General features: G+C 33.2%; 1 protein-coding gene across 1 annotated transcript in view; it reads right to left on the reverse strand.

Moving 5' to 3' along the window:
• The window catches only part of LOC130444709 (protein turtle homolog A-like), a 175,754-nt gene that overhangs the window by 4,212 nt on the left and 158,907 nt on the right, over positions 1-12,635 (reverse strand). The window contains exons 8-10 of the mRNA XM_056779984.1: positions 10,076-10,296; positions 8,486-8,686; positions 812-1,060 (exon numbers count right to left, since the gene is read on the reverse strand). Coding sequence (XP_056635962.1) covers positions 812-1,060; positions 8,486-8,686; positions 10,076-10,296 — 671 coding nt within the window. The remainder of the gene's footprint in view (positions 1-811; positions 1,061-8,485; positions 8,687-10,075; positions 10,297-12,635) is intronic.

Here is a 12,635-nt window from a genome sequence, read left to right on the forward strand (position 1 = left end):
AAAGAAGAGTGTTGACAAAATCAACGATGAAGTCATGTTTGTACATTGGGAGATGTTATTATTATATATGAAAAATCGCGATTGGAAATACTAATCAACAGCACGAGCATTGTTCAAAGAGAGAATATTGAAATATTGAATTGATTTCAAAAATCAGATACTCGTACTGTATGTGAGTAATGAAGGAATTTCAAAATTTTCCATCTCTTCTATATATAAAAAGGAAGAGACAAGTCAAAAATATAGTATTTCACACCATAAAAAGTTGGTAAGTGAACATTTTATTTTCAGTCATCATTTATTCGTGGATGTCCGTATTTCCTATGGAAGATATACCATATTTGGGAGAGGATATTTGAGCTGATCTATGCAAAATACGATTTTTCCAATATAATTTTCGACATTAAAACTAAATATTGTTTGTACTTTTTTCGGTTTTGATCCCAATTGAAGTATCCCTAAGCGGCGTTATTGATTATGAATGTTTACGCAGAGTCTTCTCTATATGTATAGTTAGTGTAGACGGTACCGTCTACTACTACCACTACACCAAAACTCAAAATTCCCCTGCCTAACACGCGTTTTGATTACAAAGTTATCTTTTCCAGAGGTCGAAGGTAAACTGCACATCAGAAGGTGCAATTGTGAGTGTTCGTGTATGTGAATATCATCAGTGCTTCCAGACATACCAATTTAGCAGTACAAAAGAGAACCAGTTGAGAACAACTTTGAGTCAATGATAAATAAAGTCACACCTTAGATACATGATTGAATTGGATAAATATATAGAAAAATATCCAAATATACTTACTCCAGTGTCTCTGGAATTCAACAAAGGAGTTTCGGAGCTAACTGATCCATCGTCCCGTACCGATCTTGGCATGTAGGGCGGTAGATGTGGATGATGTAAAGTTTGGAATGACGAAGGCCGGGGTGTGGCCATGGCTTGTAATGTATGTGTCGGCATCCGCTTTACATCGATTTGGGCGTACACTGTTGGTTCTTGTCTTCTGATAACTGACATAGGGATACACTGTTGATTGTAGATCACTTGCGGCATCTGTTGGTTTGCGATAGATAATTCAGCATATGTTATTTCGTCGTTCTGAAAACAGTTAGGCTACCCTGTTTTGTTGTGTTAGATTTGGGAGGTGTGTAGGAGAAAGGTATGTTACATCAAAAACAGTTAATAGCTACTAGGCATTTGAAAAGACGAGTTATGTAGTTTAAGTTGTGAATATTTTTATATCAGCCCAAGCAACCACATGTCATCAAGTAACTATTGACGTATTCCCTTATTACATAAACATCTTTAACCTGAAATTATCACATAATCTATGTATTACTAAGAGGATATTAACAAGTTTCAACAGTTTCACTCTTATCTATTCAATGAAAATGACGATTCGATGGAATAATATTATTTATTATCGTCATGTTGAAAGGTACGCCACAATTAAACCATAATCAGCCCATCATCAGCTACAATTTTTGTGACCGGCAGTGGCGAGGGTGGTGGCATCACAGCTATAAAAAAATAGGAGGGTGGAAATCAACCGCTGTTGATAAAGCTTACATCGAAGATAACCCAAATATCATGTTATAAAGAGAAAGAAAAATTGTGGAAGTTGTTAAAAAGAATAACTGTACAAAGTATGTACCACAGAAAGTACTACTTATAATATATCGAGTGAAAGAAATCCACCTATAATTTTCAATAGCTGTACTATGAGTATTGCAACTTAAGTTCTAAGTTATGGCAACACTGATATCAAAATGTCAAATCTGATATTGTCATCATAAAGTTTGACATTTTTAATGGTGAACATACTCAGAACGGGTTGTGATACGAGTGTTACTTGAGTTGTTTACAGATACTTGAAACATTTATCTTGGTCAAAAAAATGGAATTAAATCGAGAACAGTTTCGTGCGATGATTTTCTATGACTTTCGACGTGGATTAAACCAACAGCAGAGTGCCAATCAAGTCGCTTTGATTTTTGATGATGAAGCACCATCAGGAGTCACCTTGTTTGGTAGCACTTCGCTACAGGATGAATTTCGTGAAGGTCATCCAAAATCAGCTGTTGTGCCAGAAAACATTGATGCTGTGCGTAAACTGATATTGCAGGAACGTCATGTAACATACCGTGAGATTGAGGCTTATTTGGGCATTAATTCTACTCGCATATATTCAATACTAAATGAATATATCCTAAAAATCAAAGGCAACTTCTGATAATTATTAAACATTATCAAAATCCTCTTACATTACCACTGGAATGCACTTGAAAATTTTCTTCTCAAAATGTACAAAACCCCTAATTTGCTCAAAATTAGATGACTTTTGCCACATATATATCTCTGTTCTCAAATCAGACCACGATCTTTGAAACTCGGTGAGTAATACAGCTCTTTGTCTAGATGTTTTTCAATCTTAGCCAATAGAAAGCCTGAACTGTGAAGTTAATGAGCCCCCGCTTTGAATTAGACGACAGTCCATAGATCTATCACAAAAAAGCCCTCTTCCTATTCCCACTATCCCACCATGGACTATTGACCTTCCAAAATCAATACATCCCTTACGAGATACATCAAATACGCAACCTCCAAACAAGAAATAGAAAATGTTTTCTAAGAAATAATAACTAGTATGATTTAATTTTATATACGTATGCTTCAAAGAATGAAATAGGTGTCGGCTGAGTAGTTACAACGTTGCAAATTCCAATTCAATAATTTCTAATTCCACCAACCTGCAGAGTTCACCCTGGTGAACATTTCAGCATTCTACAAGCCATCATTTTCATCACATCTCCTTATAAGCAGGTTGCAATATGTACAGACCGACTGGCTTTAATTTCATATATTCACCAATCAATACTTAACTTTTACTAACCCCTCACATTCCAAAAAATAGCAGTTACTATCATCTGGTTACCTTCCCACAAGGCATAGTAGGTAAGGAACTAGCAGACCAACAGGAAACACCTCCAACCAAGTAACTTCGCAGGCCTCTCCAGACGAGACTTAACCATTGCAAGAAGGATAAGAATCGGTCACTCAAGACTCATCTAATGTGTTCTGTTAGAGCTGCTATAAAAATTCATTCACCGTATTATTCCATTACACCTCATATATCTTATCGTTCATCTCAGAGGATCCAATTTTTAGAGTGATAGTAGAGTTAAAATTTGAATATTTGTTGGTCATATGTCAATATGATAGCACGGAGATAGCAGAATATAGTTTAGAGAAAACGGAATATTGGCATTCAGAAAGTATATTGGGATGAAGTAACGGAACTACGTAAAATTTATTTTAGTGAAAAGTAGATTAAACGTATAAAAGAGGCGTATAAAAAAAGGGATAAAAATAAAGTTACGTAGGTTAGTGATAATTAAGATGTTTGTTGTCGATTTGGTTGCTTGGCAGATGATAATAATTGAAAGTAAGGTCATCATATTAATTCTATTGGGTGATAAGTCAATTTCATCTCAACATATTTGGAATTCAATGTTCACTACATGTATACAACAGACTGATTTAGTTCTTCCATTTACAATTGCAGAAGTAGCTTCAAACAACTAACACGTATATACCCTTTAAAGATGATGTGTACGTGACTATTCAAAAATTGGTATTCCACTAATTGAAATTGTGAATCGTTTGGCTAAATGCAGTATATTGGTTGAGAAGGGTATCTTGTTTTATAGTAGAAAATTTTTAAAGCCACAAGTAGTGGTATGTGTTTGGTAGATACTGAGCCGAGGAATATTATATTATGTTTTGTCCTGTTGTTTTTATGTTGGAGAATTCGGTGTTTTTCGACCATATCAAGTGAGAATATTATCATGAGAGAGAGAGAGAGTGAGAGAGAGAGAGAGAGAAATACTTTATTGTCGACAAATTGTTCACTATTTTTAGACAAAAGCTTGTGAAAAACTGACAAACACACATACAAATAACTAAATAAAGAAACAAACAAAATAAAATAGTCGTTTATAGAGTAGAAGGCACTTTCCAGTAAATATGGCCTCAAATTATTGCGAAATGTAGGAAAGGACTTCAAGGATTTCATTTCAATTGACAAGTGATTGTGCATTTTTTGCATTTTAAGTATTGAGCCGCCATCTAATTCTGAACGTAGAATAGCTAGATAAAGGTCGTGCTTCGCGTTCTCATGTGTAGAGCTTTGCAGTGAGCTGTCTAGAATTGGAGAAGGGTGCTTACGAATTAGGCAAACAGATTCAAAAATGAATAAGGAAGAATGAGTTAATATACAAATTCTACAACAAAAACTTGCACACACAAACCCAACTGTATAAGCATATCTTTAAAAAGTGAAGAGAAAGAAATACAATATATAAGAAGAAACTTAAAAAATAATTACTCAAGTTCATAAGAAAGGTAAAAGAATGAAAAATACAAAAAATTAGCCTTTTCAAATTCAGGCTATTAACAAGAAGTGAAATTAGGCGATTTTCAGTATGGATTTACGGAACAACAGTTGACTATGAATTCAATAATTAGAAAAAAGTTATGAATGTAATATTGATAAGAATATATTATTTATCCACTTTAAATAGGCGTCTGACAGAATGAACAAGAAACACTTGAAGGTCTAACAAATATTGGGGAAGCGAGGAAACGAGGAAAAATTAGAGCAATTTTTGTCTCCCGAGAGTTCACGTAAAATTGAAACAAAAGAAAACGAGTATCACACAGTAAGTATTTAGGTCTCTTCATAAGAGAAGATAACAACACGACTTTAGAATACAATCACAATATTGTTCAAATGAATACGATCACTAAACTGACATGAAATAAAGCAGGATTACGACAGGGTATGTTGGATAGAAAAATTAGTAGGAACATTTACGGTCTAGTTAAAACAGATTAATGGGAATTTAATTAATGATGAAATTTTAAAGGAAAATAGTGAAAAAGTTATAGCGAGATTCATAAAAGTACGCAAAACGGAATAGTCTTGACACTTTTATAGAAGAAGTGAAGAGAAAACAGTGAGAAAAAAATTGAGTGAAAACCAGTTGTAGACAAAACAACGAGAAGACATGAAAACCAGAAGACAAGAAAAAAATAGATAGTTACCATCTTCGGGTATGACTACAATTTTCTTGGAAATGTACTGTAATGTATATATAGAGTTGATAATCTCGTCTCGGCTGCTCAAGCGAAAAGCATCTGTGATTGTGAATGGAAAAAACTATAAAATGTAAATACCGTTAGATTATATATATATATATATATATATATATATATATATATATATATATATATATATATATATATATATATATATATATATATATATATATATCTGTCTTGCGAGATTGTGAACAGCCGAAATATTGTTAGCCGTAACATATTGCTTACATTTTAAAGCATAATTTTTTGGTAGATTGTAATCAATCGATGTGAAACTGTTAAATGACAATCTTACAATTGTCAAATTGTCAACTGTCCAAAGGCTGTCCCTGATTGGTCGGCCTCTGTGTCCATAGAGCTAGGAATGAAACAGGTGTCAGTCAAATAAAAATAAATGCACTTTAAGAATTGTGACATCAAGTATTTGTTTATTATTTTGTAGGTAATCAATAATTCTAACATCACAAGGTATTAAAAAAGAAACGTAACAATATTTTAAACACAAATTAAAATTGAGAAAATAATGAAATTTTCTGTTAGAAAGCTTTTCTTTGATAGACATGTTTTACGCAAATTTGGAAATATTGAAACCGTACATAATGGCACAACATATTTATCTTCCAACCTAACCTAACAATTTCTTATAACTGATTCTAAAGTTATGAGTTCCTTGAAAACGACCACAAAACAGTTAACAAACAAATGTGGCCGCGCGGGGCATATGCCGTTAAACTAATCAGCGCACGAGGTGCGTTCCGTTTCACAATTTGACGGTAGATTTCGATGCTTCAAAATCTTTCGACAGTTCACAATCTCGCGGGATAGATTATAATCTATATAACGTTATTTACAATTTTACGGTGACATGTATATAGTAATTCACAGACATTTCCAGAACCTACAAATTTCATTCATAGTTTTCTATTCTACAGCAAAATGTAATGTTTCGAAATTTGTTTAAAGTTGTTTTTATGTGAATTTTTTTGTATAAACAAAAAGTTGATAGGTGTAAACCTATTCATGTTGATGTTATCATCACGTTGATCTTTATCGTCTTTTCAAAACATCAATTTTCTAGATCCCTTTTGTTCTTATCTAATATATTCCAACAGTGCCGGCTTCAGAGAGCAGTTTCATAAATAAATCATGAGAATACATTTCTTTGCTTTTCAAATTATGTATTTATTTATTAAATGAAAATCGAAGACCTATATATAAATATATTTCTGTTTTGATTAGAAAAATGTAACGGTCGATGATGGAAACTTTGAAGATGAAAAGAATTTTTAAATGGTTGAGCAAATATTAAACCTTTTGAGTACTTTACATTTTTTTAGTTTTCAACTAGCAGTAGTGAAAAGAAAACATACAGATATTTAACGAACCGAATTTTCAAACATTCCTCGAATAGATAAACTGACTTAAATGAATTGAGTGGTTGATACTAAGACCCACCATTTTTATTAAATCATCGCAAGTGTTTGCCTATGCAGCCCTAGAACCTTAAGAAAAGCAAAAGAAACTTTTGTGGATTTTGAGAACGCGGCAAATAATATGAGACTACCAATTAATTCTAATAAAAGTTCCTAGTTAATATTGGGCGGCCAAGGGGCTGTTGAGCAAATAGGCCTGTCGTGCCCTACTTGACGTTACTAAAGGCCGATATTCTTTGAGAAGCCGATCAGGCACTTTGTCTTGAACCCTTGTCATTAGGCAATTTGTGAGGCTTGCGTAAGTCTTTAAACCGCGCTCGTATGAGTGCAAAGACAAAGTTCATGGCTGCCATGGAAAAGCGCAGGGCTAAAAATGCGGTTCAAAATATTACATTTGCGAAATATAACATTGAAGCGGTGGATTAGTTCCTATAACTCGGAGCCTTGATAAACCCTAGTGTTAACGTTAGTAAAGAGATAAAAAGGCGTATATGCTTGATATTATTTTGGACTATCACATTACTTACATACCAGTTTCAATCTACGGAAACTAAGACCCTAACAAAATTCGATGAGACGTTACTGTCGACCGTCGAGAGAAAGATACTGAAACAAATTTACTAACCTAACCAATAAAATAACGTCTGTGAACGTAGACCTTTGAGATGTACAGCATATACAGAGGATCAGGAAATAGAGACTTGATAACAATAATCAAGATTGGCAAGCTTAAATGGGCAGGACATGTAGCATGTATCCACAACAGCGTGCCCATGTAAAAAAAACACCATACCAACGCACAGTAGAGGCAGAAAGAGGCTAAGATAGAGAGACGGGGTCTTTGAAGATGGTACAAAGATTTAATGGTCCTGGTAAGGATGGTGTTAGATAGTAGCGCTAGTGACGATGACTTAGAGATGACTTAGTTATTGAAATTGAATAAAACACATTCATTGTTGGTTTTCACAACATCTTCGAGTGATTACTTGGTTACTTTAGTTTTGTCGCAACTTCTAGTTTCTTATTTCTAACAACATCATAATATAATCATTTTCCAGTAGAGCTTTTATAAACTTTCTCTATTTCCATTCAACAAAATGTAAAATGTACGTGTATAGCTTTATTCATATATAAAAAACATCACACAAATATTAGCATTATTTTTTGAGGAATTTATAGTGTTTTTAATTTAAGATGTAAACACCTCAATATGTTCATTATTTCAACAAAATTTTTGAGAATCATGGTCTTCACAATCCATAAACCAATGATTATTATCTGTGGCCCAGTATCTACACTTTTGAGACTACACAATCCCATTATTAGATGTCTTTTTCTTAAGTGCAAATACTCTGATACTCCGTTTATTATAGTATATTTTTAAAATTCCCAAAAATTGTCGGAGTTTTCATTTTTTAACTGCTCAACTAGTGAATCAGTTCTGTTACAAATTTGTGTACAACTATTTTAAACTTCCGGAGTACTCTACATTATTTATTCGAAACAAACTTCTTCTTTTCCGTTTGTTCTCTTAGTTTCTTCTTTTGCTTCTACATTTTGCTGTTGATATATGCCAACCTATATTATTACTGAGTTGCTTGAGTTGCTTGATCATTCTGTTGCTGGTTTTAATTCCAAAAGTAAAAGGAAAGTCAAGTTAATAGCATGCAGCAGGCAGGATAATATTTTTAGGCTTAAGTTTCAGTGATTACTATTTGTGAAAATTCGGTTTTCTATCGGCAGAGGTTTTAGCTATAATACATTTCCAATAAGCTTTATGTTAGATATCTGAATTACAATAATATTTATATATGTAGTTAATTTATATTGAATTGTTGAATTTCTTTAAGCCGGCACTGTATTTCACAAACAAACAACTTACCATTTTGGCACTGTAACCTTCATAAGAGCCGTTGTTTTTGAGCTGACTGTTTGGACTCTGCATTCTATTGTAAACTCTCATCGTAGTATTATTTAACCTTTCGAATGCTCTTTCCTCGTCTTGATATTCATCTTCTGCGTTGTTCTGGGGAATAATATCGGGATTTTTCTCTTCTAAACTGTCTACGCTGTCGTTGAGATCCTACAATAAGCCGAAAATATATTTGTGCTAATGTTACTACAATAGATTTTCTGATTAATTGTTTCGAATTATTTTTTATTAGATAATAAGTATGCTATATCGATGAATTAATCAGGAGATCAATATTCAATATCAATATTATCAATAAAACTCAATATTAAATTCCAAATTTTCAAAACAGCGACAAAAACATGCTAGTAAACAAGTTTAGAACTGCAACAACGATCGCAGATGAAGTCATTTTCCCCATTTTAAGTAATGATAAAATAATTTATCATAATTCTGCTCTCATACACCGACTCTGGAGATTTTCTCAGGCTCCTAACAATTCTGGAAGCCATTGACTGGAGCTTCCCACATCATATGTTCTCAATTGTTGGTCTCTCGGTCGTTGGGCGGTGAATCTGGCGAATAGGTGGTTTTGGCTAGCATTTTTCTGAAATTTAAGAATCGCAGCACACTCAGCTCATAGTAGCAGGGATCATTTTTGTTTGAAAGCATCCTATTTAGACGCACATTGTTTTTTAATCCGTTTCAACACATATGAAGATTTTCGCCATAAAACACTTGCTTCACTGTCTGTTAAGATAGATCGAATTACTTATGAGTTAAACGGCGACTGTCAAATGGTAGAGAAGCATCGTTTTCACTTTCGACTTGCGCAAGCGAGTTTTTTTGATTTTAGATCATTTGGTAATAGCGATTGTGAATTCAGGCGATTCGTTTCGGTGTCTTACTGAAAAAACAAACTTTCGTCATCCATAATAATACCATCAAGCAACGTTAGGATCATCCATAAGCAACGTAGGATCACGAAATCTTGAATTGAAATCAGTCTGACGGTATTGCGGTTGATAAGTAGTTCGTCTGCTATCATTCGAACTGTTTATAAGATCTTTTGTGCACCTAGACCGGTTTCTCTGTCTGCGCTTCGTCTTCCATACTTTCACGGCTCTTTTTGAGCATTTTATGCCAATGAACCACTGTTTCAGGAATCATAGAATCATAAACAAACACATTTAGTACTTTACTGTAAGTTCTACTCACAGAATCGCTCAATTTCGCACAAAATTTGATCGTCACTTGTTCTAGATTGTGTGAACCGTAGACGAATGCTGCAAATCGTACGAGTGGGAAATGAGTATTCCATTGGAATTTTACACTATACTTTTTCTTTGGCTTTAATAGATAATAACGAAAGGATGTAATGAATAACATATTTGTGATTTCTATTTTTGTTGAGTCACCTTCACGCTTATGTCTATACTGATAGATTAAGATTTCAACAAACGGAGATCCAGTTGAACAGCAAAATTTCTTGTAACTTATCGTCTCTAGCAACGATAATTTATTCAATAAAATAGTTTAGGATTTGATTTCTAGACTCACTTTATTAAGGGGTTCCGTACTGGCCTTATCACTATTACCAGCTACACATCGACGTCCAGTTGTTGCTAATCCACCATCATCGTATTCTTTGTCATCGCGATCACCGCCGCCTCTTAATCGTATAACTACCACAATGATAATGGCTATTAGAATTAGTGCAGCAACAACGCCAATCAGTGCACCTAGAAGTGGAGTTATTTGGAAGAATACTGGAGTTGATGCTGAAAAAAATTGTACAAACGATGAAAAAAATACTTTCATTTAAAAGAAAGCTATAATAATTATTTCAATTTATGTTTTTGTGGCTGAAAATGTAAATGCAATAACAAAGGAGAGTGACTGAGTTACTATAATCGCAACTGCTGAAACGGAATTGCATGAAATATCTTTTGATGGATGATCACTGAGTTCCTTTACATCTAGAGTACTCGTAGAAGACAAAAACATCTAAGTATTCTATTAAATACAAAAATTTTACATGTGTTCATGTTACAAAGAATGGAGTAACTATAGTCAAAGAAATTGAAACCGCAATAAAGGAAAGATCACTAATCCAATTGAAGAGATAATTCCAAACGAAAATACGGTGATGTTATTAAATAAAGTTTTTTTGACATCTACTGAAACTAATAACTACATTAAAATACCAGCAGTTACTTACATATTAACTAATAGGTCGTGAGCAGTACAACAAAAAAAGGCTAAAAACTCAGAGAAGGAATAGAGAGGATATAACAGCTCAAGGAGAGTTTTTGACCAGGATAACATGTTAACCCAAGCTTTTACTATCTTGTACCGTGGTGTCGTTCAACTTGGAAGTCAGGCAAAAAAGAGTAAATTAAAGAAACTATAGGAATATTATAAGGTTTGATAACTAAGATAAATATAAATGAATGCATAAAGAGAAGATGAGAATCTGAAGGAAAACAGGTGAAAATGAAAGAAGACAGTTTCTCCTCAATCGAGGGAAGATTTGAATAAGAGAAATTCAATTCAATACCAGGAATTATACTCAAAATATTTAACTTTAAAGAAACATACAGATGTGGGAAAGAGGCATACCAGAGTTGCCGTCATGGAATAATTTAAGAAATACGTAGATCCAGAAATTCTAAGAATATATTCGAGAAACTTGATATTAAGACAGATATTGAACACATCCGTGTTTTTAAACGAGAAAAAAGCAAACAGGCTTGAAAATACAACATACATACTCAAAAGAATTCTGGAAAAATAAGCGCCAAAGATTTACCAGACTGCTAGGGATACTGAAACTCGATATTAATTCTGATGAAGTTGTTAACTAGTATGTAACTTTGGTTGTATTAACAAATAAATAAGTTCAATAGAGAAGTAGAAATAGATTAAGAAATTAACAAAGCAAGCGTTATTGTTATAAATAACTCTGTACTCAGTAGATTAGGGCATTAGAGTTAGTTTACTTAAGTAGTTGATGCAAATAAAATAAAATCATAAAAAATGTAACCAGGTATGAAAGTATTTATTCATAAAGGGAGAGTCCGTAATTTCCGAGCCGAAGGCCAAAGTTTTGTGCTTTAATCTGAACTTGTTTCCACTATTAAGATCATATTGGTATAACGTAGTGCAAATGGTAATATATAGTAGTTTGAGTTACTTTTGATTTTACAAAAATATTAACATCGATAATTGCTTGATAAGATTTTTTCAATATGAAGTCATATCAAGATAAATTATATATATGTCCTCATAATCCTCTTATTAATAAATCAATTCAATAAAATCAAAATTGAATCCAAATTGGGAACATTTCAGGAGGCATTAAGATACTTTAATGTTCATTTAAATGATAAGTAATTTGGTAATTATAATGCAGGCCTTTTATATTGCGCTCACATCTCTTGGTACACGATAAGTATCAGTTTTATCTCTATGAGAGGTACCAGAATGTACATGTACAGTTTGTTGTAAAAAAAGAACTGGATTCAGAAAAAAGGTTGTATTATTCAAGTTTGTACAAGTATTTAGTGGGATGAAATAATGTACTATGCAAAAGAGACAACAAGAATGCGAAGGACAATTATCTCGGAATTATTTAATAGAGCTCACTATTAACGTCCAATAGGGCGGGTAGTTACCAATTTTACTATTTTACTTAGTTCCTCAACTTAATTTTATTAGAATGAAAGCTTTTTCCTCCAGAACCTACAGTTCCAAGGTAACATCAATTATATGTAATTTTATTATCATTATTATTAATAGATATTATGAAAAGATATATTTCTTGAGTAGTATTCATTGAGTGAATGATGTAGAAGATAAGAAATTCTCTATTCCAATTTAATTCCTCCTATATCTGTACATTTTCAACACATTCTTGTAATTATTCAAAAGCTGCCTGGACTTGGACTTGAACTTCCTGACGAAACCAATGTGCAACTGATGTACAATCCTAGCTGAATCATTGGGTGATATATACGCTACTTATTCAATACATTCTGGAGAGGACGTCATGTTTCGGAGCGCTTTTAATTTGTGCTAGGTAACGGTAGCGGAGCTGAAATATGAGAAACTGGGACAG

The sequence above is a fragment of the Diorhabda sublineata genome, chromosome 5, assembly GCF_026230105.1.
Source record: "Diorhabda sublineata isolate icDioSubl1.1 chromosome 5, icDioSubl1.1, whole genome shotgun sequence".
NCBI lineage: Eukaryota > Metazoa > Arthropoda > Insecta > Coleoptera > Chrysomelidae > Diorhabda > Diorhabda sublineata.